At 58.7% G+C, this 20,627-nt stretch overlaps 3 protein-coding genes across 4 annotated transcripts; 2 read left to right on the forward strand and 1 right to left on the reverse strand.

Annotated features, from left to right (window-relative positions):
* The first annotated feature begins 42 nt into the window (after window positions 1–42).
* On the forward strand, window positions 43–3,725 carry BAG4 (BAG cochaperone 4). The gene is made up of 4 exons (XM_084302223.1): window positions 43–143; window positions 679–930; window positions 1,223–1,456; window positions 2,290–3,725. Exons 1-4 carry the CDS (start codon window positions 90–92, stop codon window positions 2,773–2,775), a joined length of 1,026 nt encoding a protein of 341 aa, XP_084158349.1. The 5' UTR covers window positions 43–89; the 3' UTR covers window positions 2,776–3,725.
* Window positions 3,726–7,175: 3,450 nt separating this feature from the next.
* Window positions 7,176–17,474, forward strand: DDHD2 (DDHD domain containing 2). Its single transcript, XM_084302242.1, has 17 exons — window positions 7,176–7,501; window positions 8,194–8,384; window positions 9,108–9,197; window positions 9,590–9,710; window positions 10,718–10,807; window positions 11,968–12,103; window positions 12,692–12,900; window positions 13,062–13,132; window positions 13,280–13,399; window positions 13,614–13,709; window positions 14,059–14,166; window positions 14,265–14,420; window positions 14,498–14,600; window positions 14,675–14,851; window positions 15,135–15,297; window positions 15,563–15,681; window positions 15,847–17,474. The coding sequence occupies exons 1-16, from the start codon at window positions 7,315–7,317 to the stop codon at window positions 15,651–15,653; spliced, it is 2,109 nt and encodes a 702-aa protein (XP_084158368.1). The 5' UTR covers window positions 7,176–7,314; the 3' UTR covers window positions 15,654–15,681; window positions 15,847–17,474.
* Window positions 17,475–17,840: 366 nt separating this feature from the next.
* Window positions 17,841–20,627, reverse strand: PLPP5 (phospholipid phosphatase 5). 2 transcript variants are annotated; one of them, XM_084302250.1, is made up of 8 exons: window positions 20,557–20,627; window positions 20,346–20,454; window positions 19,898–19,988; window positions 19,704–19,767; window positions 19,226–19,350; window positions 18,740–18,910; window positions 18,395–18,607; window positions 17,841–18,266 (listed from the first exon to the last, which is right to left on the reverse strand). In XM_084302250.1, exons 1-7 carry the CDS (start codon window positions 20,619–20,621, stop codon window positions 18,438–18,440), a joined length of 795 nt encoding a protein of 264 aa, XP_084158376.1. In that variant the 5' UTR covers window positions 20,622–20,627; the 3' UTR covers window positions 17,841–18,266; window positions 18,395–18,437. The 2 variants fall into 2 exon arrangements, with proteins under 2 accessions (XP_084158376.1, XP_084158375.1); XM_084302249.1 differs by having other exon boundaries at window positions 17,841–18,607.

Raw genomic sequence — 20,627 nt, forward strand, 5'->3', positions numbered from 1 at the left:
GCGCGGGGAGCCCGCCCATTGGCCGAGCCGCGGCGGGCGCCGCCGCTCATTGGCTGAGCCGCGGGGAGGGGCGGGGCCGGGCGGCGGTCATGGAGCCCCGCGGTAGCGCCGCGCCCTGGGCCCCGGGGCCGCCGGCGGGGCAGGTACGGGGGGGGCGGGGCCGGGACCGGGGGAAGGGGGCGGGGCCTTGATCGGGGAGGCGGGGCCAGGCGGGGGCCGGGGGGCGGGGCCGGGGGGTCCCGGGGGCAGCCGGGGGGGGGGCCGGGGGGTCCCGGGGGGTCCCGGCCCGGTGCCCGCTGCCCCCGGGGCTGTGCCCGGTGCCCGGGGCCGCTCGTTTTGGGGGGTTTTGGGGGGTTTTGGGAGGTTTTTGGGGTTCCCGGGGTTCGCAGCCTCACCCCCGGGGGCAGCTCCCGGGCCGAGGGTTCCCCCCCGGTGCTACCGGGGGCTCGCTGGTGGCTCGGGGCGGCCCCGGTGTCCCGGGAGTGTCCCGGGAGCGCCCCGGGCACGGCGCGCAGGGAGCGGCCCCCCCCGGGCGGCATCGCCCCGCGGTGCGTGTGTGGGGACGGGAGGAGGAAACGGAAACCTGCCGCTTCCCGGGGCGTTTGGCACCTCCCGGTTTCGGTCCCGGGGCTGAGCCTCCCGGCAGCTCCCCCCGCCTGTCCCCGTTCTCCTCGGCAGGGCATGGACTCCCCGTACAGCACCGGAGCCTACAGCGCCCCGCACCCCCCGGCCGCCCCGCACTACCCCGGCCTGCCCCAGGCTCCTCGGGGGTTCGGCTCCTCGGGACCCCCCCGGAGCCCCTACCCCGGGGAGCCCCCCGCCAGGTACCGGCCCCCGTCTCCCGCTGCTCCCTGGGGCTACGGCACGGCGGACAGCCTGGAAGGGGCCTCGCTCCGGCGGCAGCACGGCCCCGGGTACTCGCCCCCGCAGGTAAGAGGCAGCCGTGGGGGGCGAGAAGTTTGGTGGGACCCCGGCGGAGGGAAGGGGAGGGGAGGCCCCCCCTGTGCCCCCTCTGATGGGATTTTGGGGCCCTAAATGGCTTTTATGCCCCCAAAAGCTCGTCCCTATAAATACCTGTGACTGCCCCTTTCTCCATTCACCCCACAATTTGGGGGGCAGCAGGCAGCGGGTGGCAATCCCAATGCTGTGGCTCACCAGAGGTGTATGGGGGGGCTGCGGGCACCCACGGGGTAACGCCTGTCCTCCCCTCCTCCTCCCACAGACCCCCGGGATGCCGGTCCCGCAGTACCCGTACGGAGACGGCCACCTCGGGGCCACCCCGCAGGGACCGCAGCCCCGGCCCCAGGAGGACGCCTGGGCTCCCCCCGCCGCCTACGGGGCGCAGCCACGGAACGCCTGGACCACGGCGCACGGGAACCCCTTTGGCACCGACCCGCACCCTGCGTGGGGTGGTGGCAGCGGGGCCGTGTCCTACCCGCCCGCCCGGGACTCCAAGGTACGGGGGATGCTTTGTGTCGGGTCCTGGTTGTGGTCAGACCCCTCAGATCCCGGTGTTTTCCCCCAAACCTGCCCCTGTCTCCAAGCCCAGCTGGTTTCTGCGTAGAAGCAAAGGTTGTGTATCAGATCTCCTCTTTGTGCATCAAAATCCACGAGTGTAATTGCAGAAAGCCCCACAGGCACCAGGTCTCTGGGGGCAGGTCCCGAAATGGGGCAGCTCTCACCTCACACCTCGCTCTGGCACAGCTCACGGTGTCGGAGCAGCTGAGAGCAGGCAAAGAGCGGGGGCAGCCCTCTGGGTCGGTTTGCAGACTCTGCTGTTCCTCTGCAAGTGCTTTTTGCCCAGGCTTCCCCTAAATAAGAAATCTTTTAGGCAGCAAATACAGGGAAATGATGCACCTGGTGGGGGCTGTCCCCTCGGATCCCTCTGGGTTTGACCCTGAGGCTGCCACGTGCAGCAGCAGCCCTGGGGGGGGCGTTAGGTGACGGTTCAGCACTGTCAGCTGGGGAGAAGGATTTTTGGAAGGGCCAGGGGGGACCTTGCTGAGATCTGTTCAGCATTTACCCCCTGGGTGTGACGGGGCATGCTCTGAGCATGGTCCCTGCTGCTGTGCCGTGCCGTGCCGTGCCGTGCCGTGCTGTGCTGTGCCATCATCACACGTGTGGCAGTGACACTGCCCAGGCCCCCAGTAACGCCAGGCAGTTTGCAGTGCCCCCCTCGGGCACGCTTGCCTGCCTCTGCAGAGCAAGGCGAGAAACCAAGAACCTGGCGTTAAGGGAAATACGCTTAAATATCTCCTTGCATTTATTTTTTTTCCCCTCTGATTGTAGGAAACGGCTTACGACAAACCTGATCCGAGCCCAAACCAACACAACTACTACTCCGATGTCAGCCACCAGCAGGCTGGGGCAACGAGCGACCACAAGGCACCCCCTGCGCCCCCAGCCCCCAGGGTGCAGTACAGCGCCCAGCCCCAGATGTACGGCGCTGCCCCTCGGAAGCTTCTGGCTGGGAAGCAGGAGGGAGGCCTCAGAGGGGGCGAGCAGGCTGCAGGGAACGCCGCAGCCACCCAGCCGGAGATCCAGAGGATCCTGCACATCACCAGGGCGGCTGTGCAGCTGGAGCAAGAGGTGGATGAGTTTGTAGGGAAAAAGACAGATAAGTCCTACCGGCTCCTGGAGGAGATGTTGACCAAGCTGCTGTTGGAACTGGATTCCATTGAGACTGGTGGCCAGGACGGCGTTCGGCAGGCCAGGAAAGAAGCTGTCCACAGAATTCAGGCCATTCTGGAAATACTGGAAAGAAAGGGATTGTGAGAGCCTGTCAGCCACAACACAGCCACAACACAGCCTGCTGCTGAGGTTCCAAAGAGTTTTAGTTCTGCTCAACGTCAGCTCTTTCTGCTAAGCACTATTGACAATGGAAAGCAATAAGCCCTGATTTAAAATAAAAAACAAAACCACAGAAAAGCCCAGCCCCAGGAGATAACTTGGCAATGGACAAATTAAGAGGAGATGGAAGCAGCAAAACGAATCGTGTGTTCCAGGCTTTGGAAAAGCAGCACCACCTGAGGTACCAACCCCTGCACAGGTCCCTGGGGGGGCTGCATCCTCTGAACAAGAAGAAAATCACCGCACAGAGCAAAATTCCCCACCTCCTGGAGCCACAGCCCTGGGAACAGCTGGAATTCCCCCTCAGATCTCGTCACAAAGGCACCGTGCAGCCGTGAGCCCCTGAGCTTGCCGATCACTGCGTGTACTTTCAGCTTCAGATCCCTTGCCATAAAAGCTGGTGCGTGTCCTCGGGGTCCTGCTTGTTGTCAGTGCTGCAGGACGTGACCCTGCTGGCAGCGTGCTCAGCACGGCAGCACAAGCACCCGTCGCGTCGCTCCGTTCCTTCTGTCGGGGGGAGCTGCTGCGTGGTGCCCTGTGTGGCTGCAGGAACGCAGCCTGGAGCCCTCTGAGCTCTGCCTCTGGAAAAGACGGCCATGGCCAGAAGTGTCCTCGCAGGGCAGCCCTGGACAGAGGGAGGCATAGGAATGCTTTTCAGGTCACTCGGGTAAAAATCCACTTTTTAATTGTAACGTCCTCTCACCTTCTGCGAGGTCTGTGTCCCGCTGCAAACCCCCTGCTCAGTGGCACTGGACGGGGCAGGGACAGGAGGAGCTCAGCCTGCCACTGACCTTCGGGTTACACCACGTTCAGTGAATCATTACTGCGTGTAAGGAGATAATAAACCCTGACAACTTTTAAATGCTGTTTTGTAATTACGATCTCTTGAAGTCTCTTCTTTTAAAGGGAAGTCGTGTGCACGATTGCGTAACTGAGACCTGCCTATGACCAAAATACCAGCCGGGTTGTCTCAGCAGCTGAAGGTTAGGGATGAACACAGCTCATCAGCAGCACCGAGGGTGTTTTTTTTGGGGGGTGTTGGGGTTAGGGGGCCCCCATCCGCTCCCAAGCAGAGGCTCCAGGAGCCCTCGCCTTGCTCCAGGGGTGGTGGCCGTGTTTCGGAAGGGATCTGGAAGGGAACTCAGCCTGCCTGAGGCCAGGAGCCCCGACCTTGTGCTCCGCAGGCTGGCGGCCAGCTGCTGTCCCCAAGGAGCCCGGCAGATGCCACGTCGGTGACGGAGCGGGCTGCGCGCATGGGACTGACCTTTGGGGCTCTTTGGATGCGCCTGGGATCACATGTGGTGGGCAGCCCGCAGGAATGGCCCGGTTGGAGGCGAGCCAGGAAAAAGCCGAATGTCCTGGGACTGGTAAATGCCTGACGGCGATTTCGTGCCGTCCTCCTGTCAGGCAGAGGGCAGCCGGGCCGAGCCATCTGTGCCTCAGCCTGAAACGTGAGGATCGGTGGCTCTGCGGGGAGAGAACGCGGACCACGATCAGCAGAGTGATGCCCTGGGGTGGTACCAAGGATGGGGTGCAGAGAGCAAGGGCCCAGCCCCAGTGAATGTCCCCTTCTTCCCTGCTGAAGGCAGCAGTGCCTGCAGCTTCTCCAGGCATTAAGCTGTGGCTCTGTTCCGTGATTCTTTTGGTGAGATTATTTGTGGTGGGGATGATTTCCGCGCAACCCCCAGAGGAACGAAGAGCAGCGCTGCGGTGTCATTACCCTTATCGGTTCATCTTAGGGCTGAAAGTCTTGGTAAACGCTGCCTCTAATGCCCCAAAGTCTTTCCCAGGAGCCTGCTGCAGGCTCGCTGAATGAGTTTGACCCAGCAATAACTTCATTTGGTTTTCTGGAAGGGAACAGGGGCAATAACATCGGCACCTGGCATGCTAGAGTTGTTGGATCAGAGGTGGCCAAGCAGGAGGTGAGCTCCCTTCCCACCTGAGAGGCACAGCCTGCAAGGCAGCGAGGTGTGGGGCTGACACAGACGTGCTCCGCAGCGGGGAGGAGGGGGCTTTGCCCCCAAGAAGGGGTCGCACATCACCGACAGCCCCAGAGGCTGCTCCTCGGTGCTCTGCAGCAGCTTGCTCGCCTTCAGTCCTGGTTAACAGCTCAGGTACGCTACCGTGCATCAACATGGATAGCTGTAGGAAGGGCAGATCCCCTGAGCAAAGGTCAGAAGCTTTTGGAAATCCCTCCCCAGCACGGCCCACGGAGCTTTCCTGGTAATTGAGGCCGTGTGGGTGAGACACCGGGCGAGCTGGTGGAGCCGGCCGGGTGGCACCGCACTGCACACTGCTGCAGGCGAGGGCTGCAGGACAGGAGGGAAGCCTGGAAGGAGAGCACGGGCCATGCAGCTGGGAGGGCAGGACGATGAAAAACAGCTTCTGCTGCCTCTTCCCTTCCTGCTTGGGGCACCACGGAGTGGAGAAAATAACCGTGTCTGCTGGAAGGGAGCGGAGCTGGTCCTAACCAAGGCTGCCCCCGGTGCTCCCCTGGCTTCGTGCTTCAGCCTGCCCACCTCACGCTGCTTCTTCTCGCTTCTGCCCTCCCAGGTTCAGCTCCACGTCCAGGCCCAGGCTGCCAGTGCTCTCCAAGGAGTTACCAAAGAGCTCGTTTCTCCCCGTTACCACATTCGTTTTCTGTTTCATTGGCGTGGGTGTCGAAATAAAGGCCTGGGTTCCCTTCAAGCAGGATCCAGCCACGGTCTGGAATTTGTTCTCGCAAGAGGTGCTATGTTAATCACACCTCAACGAAGATGAAATAAAGTGAAATCACTCGGTTCTTGAACCGGTGCCCTGTACGGCACTGAGAGCTGCAGGGGTGCCCGCAGCCTGCCCCCACCCAGCCCCTAACAGGGGGTCTGCCCCCACGATGCCGAATCAGCCCCTGCAAAACCCACCAGGAGGAGCGGGCAGGGCTGGAGCCTCGCCTTCACCCCCAACACATCCTTGCAATAAGCACAGCGTGGCCGCCAGCCCTCGGGAGGTCTCCCCCCGCTACCGCTGAGCTTTCACAGCTCTTTCTGCCACTGCCCCTTGAGTACCGTGGCCACAAACAGGCGGCTGCTGCGTTCTGGAGGACGCGGCGGTGACCTGAAGGCTGGTGCAGGGCAGAAGCTATCGGCCAGATGCAGTCAGCCTGGAGCTGGCTGCAACTTTGTTTTCGACACCGGTTTCGCTCCCAGCAGCCAGATTTGCATCGATCACAAAGCTGCTTTGTTTACTGCATCCTGCTTGCTCTCCTGCTCACGTCTCTGCCCAGAAGAGGCAGCTCGGCTCCACCTGTGCAAGGAGGCGCGTGGAGCGACCCCGGGTACCTCGCAGCCTCTCTAGCACTGCAATGCAGTCAGCTAGGAGAGGACACAGAGCTGCACACGCAGCCGCTGTATCACCAGCGCTCTGTGGACTGGTGCAAAGGTTTTCCTGCTGCGGAGATGTGGTAGGAACGATAACTTTATCTAATCATAAGAAAAACTGGAGGTATGCGCGTGGCATGCCAGCAGACAACGCCTGGAGGAGGGGAGGTGGTTTTGGTTTTTGGTGTTTTGGTGCCGAACCCATCCAGGTAACAAATCCCTTCACGATATTTCCTCTTCCGGAGCTTCAGTCCCTGTGTATGGGAAGGACTTGGCAGGGGGTTATGTAAACCCCAATCAAAATCACACGAAATAAAACTGAAAAGCGTGCTGACACGGCGGCGTGTTCCTGCAGGGCTGGTTATCGGGGCAGCTCTCTGAAGATGTGACTCCGAATTACGCCTCCAGCCCAGCAGCCACCAGCATGGCCCTCGTGCAGATGGGGTCACCTCATTTTCCCCAAATCCCTGCCCAACAGGGGGGCAGCGATGGGATTAGGGCACACCGGTGGTGCCGCAGCCTGCAGAAATCCCCTGCTGCTGTCCCCGTGGGGTTCCTGGTGCCTTCCACCCCCTCAGAGCAGGGCCCAGGCTGGTCCCCGTGGGGCCGCAGCACCCATGGGTGCCCAGCGGAGCGGCTGTATGGGTGATGCTCGTAGTGGGTGGAAAAACGAGGATTTGGGTTTTTTTGCACTGGTGTTTTTAGCTCTGTGCTCCTGCCAAGGGGCCGTGGCAAACCTCCCCCCAGCCCCCGGGCTCCCCGCCTCTAAAAGGGCTTCCCCTCAGCCGCTGCCACGGTGTGGGGCCCACCGGGCTCCGGCCCCACCGAACCGGGGGGGGGTCGCGTTTGTGGGGCCGACCCCAACCCCATCCCCGGCCCCATCCCGGGGGCCCAGCGGCGGGCGGGGCCCGGTCGGGGAGCGCCGCCCCGGGCTGGGCCGGGCCGGGAGCGGGGCCGGGCCAGGCCTGCGCCGCCGGTGGAGCCGCCTCGGGAACGGGGACGGGGACGGGGACGGGAACGGGAACGGGAACGGGGGCGGCGGGGGGCGACAGCAGCCGGGGCCCGGCCCGCGCCCTTCGGCCCGGTAGGCGCCCGGTGCCCGGTGCCCATGGCCGGCCGGGAGCAGCCCCCGGAGCAGCCCCCGGTGGCGGTGGCGGCCCCCCCCGGCCCCGCCGAGCCCCGCTACGAGCCGGTGGTCCCGCACTGGTTCTACCGCAAGGCCGCCGAGCCCCGGGAGCGCTGGGTGCCCTTCAGCGGGCAGGACTCGGCCCGGCTGGAGGAGGCGCACGGTGCAGGTAGGGTTGGGGGGGTCCCAGTGGGGGTCCCGGACACCACCGGGCTCTCGGGGGGGCTGCAGCACGCCGGGGGGATTTGGGGGGGTCCCGAGGTGTGGGGGTGCGGAGGGGGGTCCCGGGGAGGTGGCGGCACCCCCACAGATCCAGCTGCCAACGCGGCCGGGCACTGGGTGCAGTGGCTGCGCCGACCTGGTTTGGCGGCACGTGCCCGAAATGATGTATAATTGATTAAAATGATGTATAATTGATTAAAATGATGGGTAATTGATTAAAATGATGGGTAATTGATTAAAATGATGGGTAATCACGCTGTGAAGGGCCCCCCCTCTCGGGGATGGGATGGTGCAAGTGGCACCGGGGAGATGTCCCCGTGTGGGCTGGTGGCGGTGCCTGGCACGAGCGGCACGGCTCAGGACAGGGCCCTCGTGCTTGGCCAGGGGCTCGGTGCTTTCGGCTCACCTGGGGGATGTCTGACGTGGGGCACATCCCTCCTGGGATGCTCTCCAGCACCGTTCCCCATGCTCGAGTACTGGGAACACGGGTGGTTGTTGCCGCTTCTCATCCATGGTATTCGTGTGCTGCCCACGGAAGGTGCTCCGGTCGCAGCCCTCTGGTCGTGCACAGCACAAAGCTTTCTGGTATTTTGCCTTCGTGGGCCTCTCGTGAGTAATTTCGGGCTTTGGTTCCTGCAGGAAGAGAGAAAGAAGCCGTGGTTGTCCCGACGTCGGGGGGTCGGTACGACGTTCACCTGAAGCAGAGGCAGCGCGTGGCGGTGTACTGGGAGGAGGAGGTGTCCGAGGTGCGCCGCTGCACCTGGTTTTACAAGGGAGACAAGGACAACAAGTACATTCCCTACTCGGAGACCTTCAGTGAGGAGCTGGAGGTAAACACGCCTTGCCTGACAGCATCCACCGTGCCCTCTAATTGTCAAACCCTGGCCCTGACATCCCAAACTCCATATGGGGCTACTGGCACCGCGGTCACGCCTGAGGACATGAACTCAAAAGAGGCTTTGGCAGGACATTTTCACAGCTGATTAACATAACTGTAAATACTGCCACTGTCTCCCTTCTGGCCTGCTGGAGCTCGGCGGCCTCCCCTTCCTCCTGCCCCCACCCAGCAGCATCCTGCATCCCTCTCCTCAACAGCCCGCTTGTTCTCTGCGAGCCGTGCAGCTCGGGCCTTGCTTGCAGCCTCTCCCTAGCATCCTTGTTCTTTTTTTTTTCTCCTGACCCTGCCTGTTACAACTTCTCCCTGAGAGAATCATCCTCGCCACGCTCATAGCTCCACCAAGCCCAAAGGAGTTGTAAATGTAAGAGTATTTATTTACGCACTTACTTACAATCGTCCGTATCCCGATGTGCCAAAAACACAGTTCTGAACTGATTCTTATGGGGAAGTCTGTTGCTGCCATGGAGATGGGGACATCTTAGAGACTTCCTAGGAGGTGATATTTAGATAACCCTGTTGCTTCCCCAATTCGACCTAGCTGATTTCTATTCCTCTTTCACAAAGTGATGCCTTAAAATGAATGGGAAATGTCTCAAGTGGTTGAATATTCATAGGCATACCTCCAGCTGACTCACGGGGGCATTCTTTTCCTCAGGAAGCTTACATGATTGCTGTAACCCTGGATGAGTGGAAGAAGAAACTGGAGTCCCCCAGCAGGGAGATCATCATCTTGCACAACCCAAAGGTGAGGAGAGTGATCCCTCTGCGGACTGGCGAGGACATTCCTCAGCGATGGGAGAAAGCCATCACGTGCCTCCCCTTAGTTCTCTTGGGAGCCTGTCATTCTGCTTTTATGTGGTTTCTTTTAACCACCTCTGCTTAGAAATCAATTTTGTCTGAATGGCATTCCCCTCTCCTGCCTGCTGTAGAGCTGAGGGCGATGCCAGCGGTGTTTCACACTGTAATGTTTATCTCCAGGCACCTCTCACTCTGTGCAAAGGGCTCGTAGCAGCTCGGTTACAGCAGCGTGACCTGGGACCTCTCCATACCTCCCGTATCAGCCATTGCAGCGAAACGTCCCCTCTGCTTAACCACAGCGTGCGCTGCAGCTTAATGACAGGCTCTCCTTGTTTACAGCTGATGGTGCACTACCACCCGGTTGCCACCTCTGATGATTGGGGCTCAACTCCTACAGAACAAGGTCGGCCTCGGACTGTGAAGAGAGGAGTAGAAAACATCGCCGTTGAGATCCCCAGTGGTGAGCTTGCTTCTCCCCCCCTTAGGCCCAACCAAAGCTAGCGAGTCTGTTTTCCACACAATTTCTCATCAGAAACATCCATAATCCTGATCAATGAAGGGCACGTCTAAAAGTTTTGTGCCAAAAGGATATGAAAGGTTTTTAGAAACCTTCGTAGTGCCCCAGTGCACATCAGTGCAGAGAGGAGGCAGACGCGTGGGAAGAGAGCTGCTCCCAGCTCCTGTGCTCTGAAACCAGAGCTGCTGAGAGTGCCGGGGTGCCTGAAATTACTCCTGAGGTTTTGGCACGTATGCTCTTAAAGGAGGGAGTTGCCTTCCGTGCTGGGGACACCAAAGCTTACCACCCAGCCTTCCGTGCTGGAATCTGTCTGGCTCGTGTGCTCTCCCTGTCTCTGCAGCCGTGGATCAGCTCTGAGTTGCTGTCAGGCTGCAAGACTTGTCCTGTTGGTGAGGACAGGCATTTTTTCCCATTTAACGCCTTTGTTTTCCATGTGCGTATGCCTTTGGGAAAGCATTTATGCAAACTAAAGTGTGTGGGAAGTCGGGACCAAAATGCTTGAGAGGCAGCTCCTGCCCGAGCGCTGAGCCTCGGCCGTGCTCAGGCTGGGTGACTCAAGGCTGTGCACGGGGCAGCTGCAACAAGTCCTCGGGGTCGTGCCCTCTCCCTGTGCCAAACGTGGAGAGTGACAGCATGGGTGAAGCTCCTCGAGCTACCTCACCTTCCTGCGCTGTCCCCTCCATCTGGACCCATCCCAGGTGGGAAGGGGAATTCAGCAGGACAGAACTCAGCAGGACAAGGAGGTCAGAAACTCGAGAAGTGTCACTGCCTTAAGGCACACGCTCTGGGCACCAACTCACTTTTTTAAATTATTTTTTTTTAACCTGGACTGAGATGAGGATGGCAGGCTGGCACTGTCCTGCAGAGCACGTGGTGTCACCGGGTCGGCTCCTCCTTCAGTGGTGGTCTCTGGCAGGGTCTGTGTCCTGACCTCTCCTGTTTATCCGCAGGAGAGCCTCTGCAGATCGATCACCTGGTGTTCGTGGTGCACGGCATCGGCCCAGCCTGCGACATTCGGTTCAGAAGCATCGTCCAGTGTGGTAGGTGGTGAGCCTGGCCGGGGAGCTCCTTCCATGCTCTGCGTTCAGCACAGCGAGTACACCCTCTGCATGGACAGAGGGAATCGCTGTCAGAGCGCATTCAAACCATCCTGACACTCATCTTGGCAAGCTGCACTGCTGAATTTGCTGACTGCAATGGGGAGTGTGAATACAATGCTTGCTAATCCATTAAATCCTACCATCTGGAAAGGTTTGGGCAACCACTTTTCATCACTGCATTCCGCTGCTGCTCAAAATAGTGAGCTTCCCAAACTGGATACAGATTTTCCAACTGTCTAAACCTGCTAAACTAATTAGTAACCTGCTCAGTTTATTGCTCCAGGTTAATCTCGCTGGGTGTAACACCAGCCCGGCAGCCTCTGGCATGATTTTGGACAAAACCCCAGGGACGCTGCTTCCGGCTCAGGAAATCCCTGAAGTGCAAATCCCTGCAGGCTAGGGGAGTGTAAGAGGAAGCTGTTGAGTGCTGTTGTCGTGTGCTCCTCCAGACATCCAGCACTGATCAGTACTGGAGGCAGGACACTAAGCAGAATGAACTCCAGCCTGACCTGTTTTGTAGTTGTAGTTCCGAGACATTCAGTTCTGATGAGAGGTCATCACCGAAACTGCCTGGAAGCCCAACACCACCTAACTTGTACAAATCAAGGCAGCTGGGACTTTTCACAGCAGGCTGTCTTTAACGCAGTCTGTTCTTCTATATGTTCATCCAGTGAAACTATTTCCAAGGCTGCTCATTTGAAATCAGCCTCTCACCCTCCTCAAAACAGTAATTTCAAGTTCATCTCCCTTAGGATTCCCCTTCTAACATGTGCACCTTCACAATGGTTTCTTTCTTCTAAATTCCTACAAGTACCTTCCTTATCTTGACTGCCGGGTTAAAGCCCTGCACACGTGGAAAGGAGGCTTGTTACAGATGGGGCAGCAAAATCCAGTAAACACACATGTAAGGACATGGAGCCTTCCCCTGATCTTGTAGTTAAAGATTCAAGGTCTTAGGGTAGCAGCAGCTTAAAGACCCTGGTGGGATTTCCCCTGGTAATGATCTTTTCTTTTATCTTATTAAGTGTTGTTGATGCAGCAGGCTTGCCCTGTAGCCCTGCTGCTCTTGAGAAGAGTTCACGTTTGTTTTTTTTTTCCAGTGAACGACTTCAGGAACGTTTCCCTGAGCATGCTGCAAGCACACTTCAAGAAAGCCCAGGAGCAGCAGCAGATCGGCCGCGTGGAGTTCCTGCCCGTGAACTGGCACAGCTCCCTCCACTCCACCGGGGTGGACGTGTAAGTGTCCGCAGCCAGCCCCCTCCCACCGAAATGCTGCTTTTTGTGGCAGCTGCTGCAGACAAAAGGAAAGCCGTGAGTATTTGGGGCTGTGTGTGCACGGGTGACCAGGGCAAGGAGCACCCCGTGCACACCCCCACCCTCTGCCCAGCCCGGCTCTGCAGAGCGCAGCAGGTGTCTGATCTGATCAGCATGCAGACAGAGGGAAGAAGCTTCTGCCTTTTCTTAGCTAAGATTAGAAGGGGCCATGGGCATCCGCATCTCTTTAAATAGGACCTCTGGAAATGGAATACTCCATTTCAGCACTTACAGACCGCTCTGCAGTGCCCTAGGAAGGGGAGAAAGCAGGCTGGGTTCCTGGGGAAGGACGGACAGGCTCTTGTGCTCCTGCCTAGGGACGTTCCTGGGTGCTCAGGCAGGGCACAGGCTGTGCTCCAGATTTAGCCTCTGCTAAGGAATCTGGGTTACAACATCACATCCTTTGCGATGTGGCAGTCCTTCCCTCAGCTTCAGTTTTGCCTTAGAAATGTGCTAGGGTTCAGGGGCACCTCTGACAGCAGTTTCCTCTCCTCTTCTTGGCCCCTGCAGGGACCTGGAGCGAATCACTTTGCCAAGCATCAATCGCCTGCGTCACTTCATAAACGACACCATCCTGGACGTTTTCTTCTACAACAGCTCCACCTATTGCCAGACCATCGTGGACACGGTGGCGTCCGAAATGAACCGCCTCTACCAGCTCTTCCTGCAGAGGAACCCCCACTTCAAAGGGGGGGTCTCCATCGCGGGTCACAGCTTGGGTAAGGAATTCCCCGCTGTCCCAGCGAAGTGGCTGTCACCACGGTGTCCCCGAAGCATGGCAGCAGGGAGGGCACTGGTCTTCCCGGCCCTGAAGGGAGATGGCTCGGGGTTTTTCCTTGACTAGATGCCGATGCTCGATCTATCTGTGCTTTGTTTCCAGGGTCACTAATTCTGTTTGATCTCCTGACGAACCAGAAGGCTGCTCCCGAGGAGGATGAGCAGAGCAGAGAGGTAGGAGCTTGCTGGCTGAGCAGGGAGCCAGGGCATTCCCACAGCACCGTGTGGGGAGCTGTGCTGGGGCGGGGGAAGGAGGAGAAGGTCCAAAATGCAGGAAAATAAATGAGCAGAAAGCACAGTCCCTGGTGGCTCTATTCACAGGGCTCCAGGACAGCCTCAAGCAACACAGGCATTGAGGAATTAAAAGAAATTCTGAAGAAGCTGGAGCTGTCTGAATACTGCGATGTTTTTGAGAAGGAGAAAATGGACAGGGAAGCACTGGTAAGGAGCTCTGTTATTATTTTTTTTTTTTTGCCATCTCTTGTATTTCTTCTTTGTTTTTCTTGCCAGTCCTCCCACCTGTCTTCCTGGTACTGAGTCACTTGCACATGAAACTTCTCTTTGGAGTGCAGCAGGAGCAGAATGATAGAGACCAGAACAGAACTGTGCACACCTCTCTGCTCCAGGGCTAACAGCTGCGCTGCTTATTTTCTAGTTCTTGTGCACAGAGGAAAACCTTAAAGAAGTGGGAATTCCCTTAGGACCAAGAATGAAGATCCTCAATTACATCAGCTCCAAGAAGGAGAGGCAGGTATGTTGTCTGGGTGGCTTACCTTCACCCAGGCCACGTCTCTTCACTCAGACAAGGAGCAGCATCACCATTTACGATCACAGTATGCGGGATGTGAGGTTTCAGTCCCTGAGCACCCCAAACGCCTCATTCCCAGCTGTTCCTATTTAGACAGCTTTCAGGGGCTCACGTTTGGAGCTAGTGTTATGGATGTGGCCCTCCCACAGGGTCTCTGACACAGGGAAGGTGCTCAGGAGGAGCTTCTCACCTTGCCCACCGCCAGCCCTGGTTCTGGAGGGGTAGGGGTGAGGGCAGCTCACGGCCTCGCTGCAGGATCTGCCCCTGCAGGGTTCTCTCTGTGTTGCTGCAGGGCGTCAGTGAGCGGGGCGCAGCAGCGCCGGGGCACAGCGGGCAGGCTGGCCCCGATGGCACAAGTGACAGCAGGGACTGCCAGTACCGGGACATCGGCTTAGGACAGGTAAGGGCTGAGCTCGTCGCTGTCCTCGAGCAACGAAGCACCTGCAGCACCAGCGTGGAGTCTGTCTCACGAAACAAACCCAAATCTCCCTCCCCTAGGTGTCAGCAAACTATCCCCAGCTGATCTACAAGCCCACCATCTTCTTCGCTTTTGGGTCTCCCATTGGGATGTTTCTCACGGTGCGAGGAGTGAAGAGGATCAACCCCAACTACAGCCTGCCCACCTGCAAAGGCTTCTTCAACATCTTCCACCCCGTAGGTATAGGAGGCAGAGCCCTCCTGTGCGGGAGGCACGGTGTGCGCCTCGCTCACTGCCCTCCTCCTCTGCACAGTTCGACCCGGTGGCGTACAGGATCGAGCCCATGATTGTCCCGGACGTGGAGTTTGAGCCCATGCTGCTGCCTCACCACAAAGGCAGGAAGAGGATGCACCTAGGTAAGGGGCACGGCTGCTTCCTCAGCCGGCCGCAGCCGCAGCCCCGGGGCTGACGCCGAGCCCCTGCCTTTCAGAGCTGAAAGAGGGGCTGACGCGCATGAGCGTGGACCTGAAGAACAACCTGCTGGGCTCCCTGCGGGTGGCCTGGCAGTCCTTCACCCGCGCCCCGCTGCCAGCTGTGGAGGCCGGGAGCACCGACGTGGAGGCAGAGGAGGCTGAGGACAGCGTGGAGAAGCAGACGGGTCCACCAGGTTGGTGGGGGGCACGGGGCGGTGGGGAATGAGGGATGCAGCATCACCACCAGCCCCCTGAGAGGCTCCTCAGGGCTGCCCGTTACCCGTCCTGGTGCCAAAGCCAGGTGCTGCTGCTGTCCTCTGCACTCAGCAGATTGCCTTCAAGCTGCACCCCGGTAGTCTCTTCAAATGCTGTGAACTCTCCCTCCTCCTTCTGTCCGTGGGGGGGCACGGCTATGGGCTGCACTTTGCTGGGTGCTGGTGCCCCGTGGCTGAAGCACACTCCTCTTCGCCCCTCCAGATGTAAAGCCAGAAGAGCCCCCGCCAGCAGCGAAGGAGGAGGCCTCCCCCATCAACGTGGGGAGGCTGAATGGAGGGAATCGCATCGACTACGTGCTGCAGGAGAAGCCCATCGAGAGCTTTAACGAGTATTTATTTGCACTACAAGGGCACCTCTGCTACTGGTAAGCTTCTGCGTAGCCGTCAAGCTTCAAATTTCTGTCCCATATCGGCAGAATGGTTCATTTTTAAAGCCAACATAATAAGAAAAGCTTTAACTGAGGAAGCAAGGTACACTCCTGTCCATACCGACGCAGGATGGGGGGTGGGAAGGAGGCTGCTGTGTTCTTGCCTGGCACTGGCAGAGGCTGCACCTACCCTGTGGCCATCATGATGTCCTGAGAGCAGAGGGAAGTGTCCCCCTCTAATACCCGTGTCCCCCTCCTCCAGGGAGTCAGAGGACACGGTCCTGCTGGTTCTGAAGGAGATCTACCAGACCCAAGGCGTTACACTGGATCAACCTTTGCCTGGAAGCCAATGACCAACCTGGGCTGTTCTGGCCTCCTGACGTAAGTCACCTTGGCTGTGTTTTTCTGCCAGATTTCCTGGGCCACCTCAGAGGACACGGGGTCCATCTGAGGGAATGATGTTCCTTACTTACAGCCCTGCAGCCAAGGCAGGGATCTGTGTTGGGCTTTTGAGTTTATTCCTGTGTTCTCTGTTGGCTTTTTTAGATATGATTCAACCGAGTACTCACCAGGAAAGTCCAGACTTCTTCTCTGCCTTCCTCTCTCCTCTGCTGCTGTGTCCCGCATGCTGCTTCCCCAGTACTTGCTGCTACCTGGAGATAAGGACGATTTTCCTCCGTTTTGGGTAGGGTGAAAAAAAATAATTAAAGGAAACCACTTCTGCTCACACACACACACACACAGCACTCACACTGTGACTCCCTGTGCAATAACTACTCCTCAGCCCTGAGCTCTGTCTGCCCACCCTGAGGTTCTCTCACCAGCTCTGCAGCACTGATGCAGACCGGGTGCCTGGGCTAGGAATTGACATAGGAGGGGCCTGAACCCTGCTGCGGGCTTAGCGACACAACTGAGAGCTTGCAACCCTGCGAAATAAAAGCCTTAAACACGCAGCACGGAGAGAGCTCTCGCAGCCTTGCCGAGGGAAGGAGATGCTGCCTTCTCCTGGGAGAGGGCCGAGGCGCTGCCTTTCTCCCTGCCGCAGCGCAGGGCACTAGGCTCACGCTGCAGCCTTTGGGCAGCGCAGACAAGGAGCAGGGGCATCTGGTAAACAGGTCGGAGGTTGTGTGCCAGCTGTCCTCATTCCCTTGTCGCTGATGCTGGGCTGTGCCCGGCGGGATTGCCCCATCAACAAGTGGTGAGAGTGGCATGTTTGTGAGTACCTGACCTACTGAGGCTCCTGCCTGCTGTAACACCGTGGCAGCAGCCTCCCAGCACACCAAGGACCCCCCCAGGCACCGCGTGCGTTTCCCACAGGACCACAGCTAGCAGCTAGGTGTAACCATGCATGAGGGAAGTTTTACCTTCAGCTCCCAACTCCAGTTAGGCTGGGGGAAAGCAGCTGCCCCAGGCACTGCGGAGGCCTGGAGGGCCAGCTCCCTCCCGTGCTTTGCAGGGGATCCCACAGGGATCTCACGCCAGCCAGGCTCCAGTTGTTGTTTTAGTTTGCAAACACGCAAAACTGAAGAAGCAAAAGCAGCTTTGCGTGCAGCGCAGGCTGCAGCGTGCTGCTCTGTTAGCTCTGCTCTAAGGGCAGCGGGGCCAGAGCCCCAGGTGATCCATGCCTTGTGACCAAAAGCATCCAGGCTGACTCACTGCCTGGGCTGGAGCTGGAGCACAGAGCAGGGCAGAGGCGGATGTTTCGGTGACGTGTAAGGCCATTGCTTTGATAATACGGGACAGCCTTTGGGAAGAGCCAAGCCCCCTTCCCTCCCCCTGACTTTTGCCCTGCATGGGGTAATAAGCCTTGTTTCCACAGCCTCGGTTTGTTTGTCCTCTGTTGTACCACGTTATTTGCACTATTTGAAAGGTGTTGTTTGCAGCCTCCAACCTCCTCCCACCCCAAAGGGACTGAAGCTGTTCTTTTACCTGACGGCAGAAACAGACATGCTGCTCAGTCAGAGCCTGAATTACTGATTGCTAAAGCGTCTCCTACAAGAGTAGGAAAAGGAACAGTCTTAACATGGGACATTCAACTCATGATCAGCTTTTTAAGTTATGCACTTTGTTTAAAAAAAAAAAAACAAAAACAGAAAGGAAGAAAAAAAGAATTTTAAATGTTATTTAATGTCTTTTCCAGTAAAAGCCAACATAAATAAATAGATGACTCTGGTGTGTTCATGTTTGGAGGAGAGGGAGTGGGCTGAAGAACTTACATTTGTCTAATTTTAAGGGAAAGTTAAGCTATTTCTGTAACTTTTACTAAAGCTGCAGGGTCATACCTTGGATTTCTCAGCAGCACTCTGCCTTTCCAGTGTATGACAAAGCAAACCATGGCCCAGGGAGAGAACACCATTGAAAGGATGCTCTAAGACACTACTGCATTTTCTGCTGCTTGCCATCTCTTCACAACTCGATTAAAGCCGCAAAGAAAGAAAGAGAAATCCCCACCTAGAGACCCACGCCGACATACCAGAGTAAATGGTTTGTTTATAAAGCCATAAGCCCAGTCGCTGAAGTGAAGTTTTCAGCACCACAGCTCATTTGAAAAATTAAACTCATTTATTCACCAAATTGGAGAAAAAACAAAAAACAAAAACCAGGGTAGCACAATAATGCACAGAACAATCACGCTCGTTGCATCTTCTCTCTCCCGCACTTAAGCCGTGCTTAAAGGCTGCAGCCTTGCACTTATCACTCTAAATTAGTTCAGCTCTGACTGGGAAGACGCACGGCAGCCCGGCACCAAATAGGCCCTACAATCGTTAGGACAGTTCCCGTGAGGAGGAGTGGGACAGGGTGGGTGGAAGGGGGACATCTGACCGAGCTGTCTGGCCCAGGAACACCCCCAGAGGGCACGGCACAGTCCCACTGCTCCAGGTTCCAGCTTCAGGACCTTCCGCAGGGCTGTCCTGCTGGCGCGGGCTGCTAACCTCACCTTCCATCGGGTCCAGAGGAAGGGACACCTACAAAACTCACAGAAACTAAACACAGGCCCTGGGACAGCACAACTTACCAACGCCGCAGAGAAGAGTTCCCGTTTGGTTTTCAGGCTCATCCCCCTTTGAGACAATTCTTGCGGGCCACGACCAACCTCCTCCAGCCTCCCAAAGGTGCCAGCAGGACAGAGCCCAGAGTTAGACGTCCAGGTGAAAGCTGGCAGTCGCAGCCTTTTCTTGGTGCGCTGGCAGCTGCTTGGATTTAGAGAGAGATGGTTTGTGGCACATGGAGTCCGTCAGAGGGGGGTAATACTGCCTGTAGCAGAGGTACGCAAGCACGAAGCCGATCACCGAGCCAACCAGCACATCTGCAAGGCAAGACCAGGAAAGAGTGAGCCTCCTTCTGCCCTCACACCCCTCGGCAATGTTTTCCAGCACGCTGTTCTTCAGCTCAGGGCACCCAGCGGTGCCCGCCCCCTCCGGGCCCGCAGCTCACCCACCTTGCCAGTGGTGCTTGTAGTCGCAGATGCGGGACAAGGCGATGAGGGTGGCGAGGAACAGGGGGAGGAGGAAGGCGCAGAGCCGCAGAGCTGTGCCACGCTGCCCGGGGGCAAAGCAGTGCAGCTTCCCGGCCAGGTAGAAGGCAGAGAAGGCGAGACCAGCAAAGGCAACTGGAAGAGAATGATTTGCTTCAGGAACGGCGCTGGGCTCTGCTGTGCCCTCTGCCCTGCAGAAGCAGAAGGGCTGGTGGAGGAACATCTGCCCTGCCCAGGGAAGCCGAGGGAAGCAGCAGCTCCTGAGCAAGGGGGGAGCCCCAGCAGCCGGTGCTTGGCAAGCATCTCTCCTCCCAGGAGTTACACACAGCTTCAGGTTACCCTTCAGGAGGCCAATGAATGCAGACAGAGCTGTGGGGTGCATGAAAGCAAGCCCCTATCCCCAGGTTTCTGCTCACCACGCTTCGTTGCCTGGGGATGCTGAGGACTTACAAGAAGCGTGGCCGCTGGGGAAGCTTTTGCGTCCCTCAGCCACGATGCTGGGGTCGCCCGTGCACGTCAGCTCCGCGTTCACTCGTCCGTCCGGGAAGCATCGATAGAAGAAATCCGGCCGCGGCCTGGGGCAGAGAAGCAAAGCAGGTAGCCCAGAGGATGCTCGGGAGGCCTCGATGCGCCCCCTCACAGCCCGAGGAACGCCACGCAGCACGGGTGGCACTGTGACATCCTGCCAGGCGGCACGGAGAGGTGCAGCCACCCCGTCTAAATGATGCTCAGAGGACAGCAGATCCCTGCCAATATCTGTTCTAATACTAAATTATCTTTACAGCTGGAAAAAAACACGTTTGTTTCTAGGCTGAGCATGTCCAGCTTCTGCTTCCAGCCCTTACTCCCACTTCCTAGCGCTGCCACTGTGCAAGCACACACCTCCCAGCCCCGCTCCGTGCAGCTAGGAGTGTGCCAACCATCTCACCTGCCCACCACGAGCTTCAGGGTGTTGGTGAGGACCCCGTTGAGGACGAGAGCAAGGCTGGCAGCTAGGAGAGAGCAGAGAGCTCGCGTCAGTGCTGCACAAACCCCAAACAAACCTTGGCAAGAGCCAAGGGCTCTCCGCGAGAGCACGGCCCCAGGGTGGCAGCAGGAGGGCAGGGGGAGGCAGGAGCTCACCCAGGCAGGCCTCCCGCGTGTCTTCGTGGTCAGCGCCCAGGAGCAGCCTCGCCAGGCCGATCAGCAGCAGCGGCGACAGGAAGGCGATGAACTGCCACAAAACCAAAGCGAGATCTGTCGGGCCGAAGCAGATTTAAACGCAGCAGGAACTGCTCACAGGAACCACACAGCGTGGACCTTGTAACCCAGCCCCGTGACCGATAACGCACAGCAGCCTCCGCTGGCGTTTAGGAGCTCGGGTAAGACCCAGAAGGCGACGCTGGGCGGCAGGGCTACGAGGACGGAGCCCCTGAGCGTGACCGGTGCCTTTTGGCAACGCCACGGCGCCCTTCCAGCGTGGTCACTGAGGGACCCCAAGCACTGGGGATGCCGCTGGCCCCCAGCCCTGCCTCGGAGCTCCGGTACGGCCACAGGCAGCCCAGCAGCGCTGCAGCCCAGCCCCACTTACGAACATGGGCACGGCGGGGACGCGCTCGGCCTCCAGGAAGGGTTTCTGGTACAGCCGCAGCTCCTCGGGCGGCACCGCGCGCTCCACCGGGGGCAGCGCCTCCAGCACCCTGCGGGGGCACCGGGGCGGCTCGGGGCGGCTCGGGGGGCGGCCCCCGGTGTCCCCCCCGGCATCCCGGTGTCCCCCCGGTGTCCCCCCGTCCCGGACTCACAGCAGGGCGGCCCCCAGCACCCCCCGAGCCGCCGCCTCCGCCGCCAGCCCCGCGCCCGCCCGCATGGCGCC

Source organism: Netta rufina (genome assembly GCF_964035555.1).
Source record: "Netta rufina genome assembly, chromosome: 27".
In the NCBI taxonomy this organism is placed as follows: domain Eukaryota; kingdom Metazoa; phylum Chordata; class Aves; order Anseriformes; family Anatidae; genus Netta; species Netta rufina.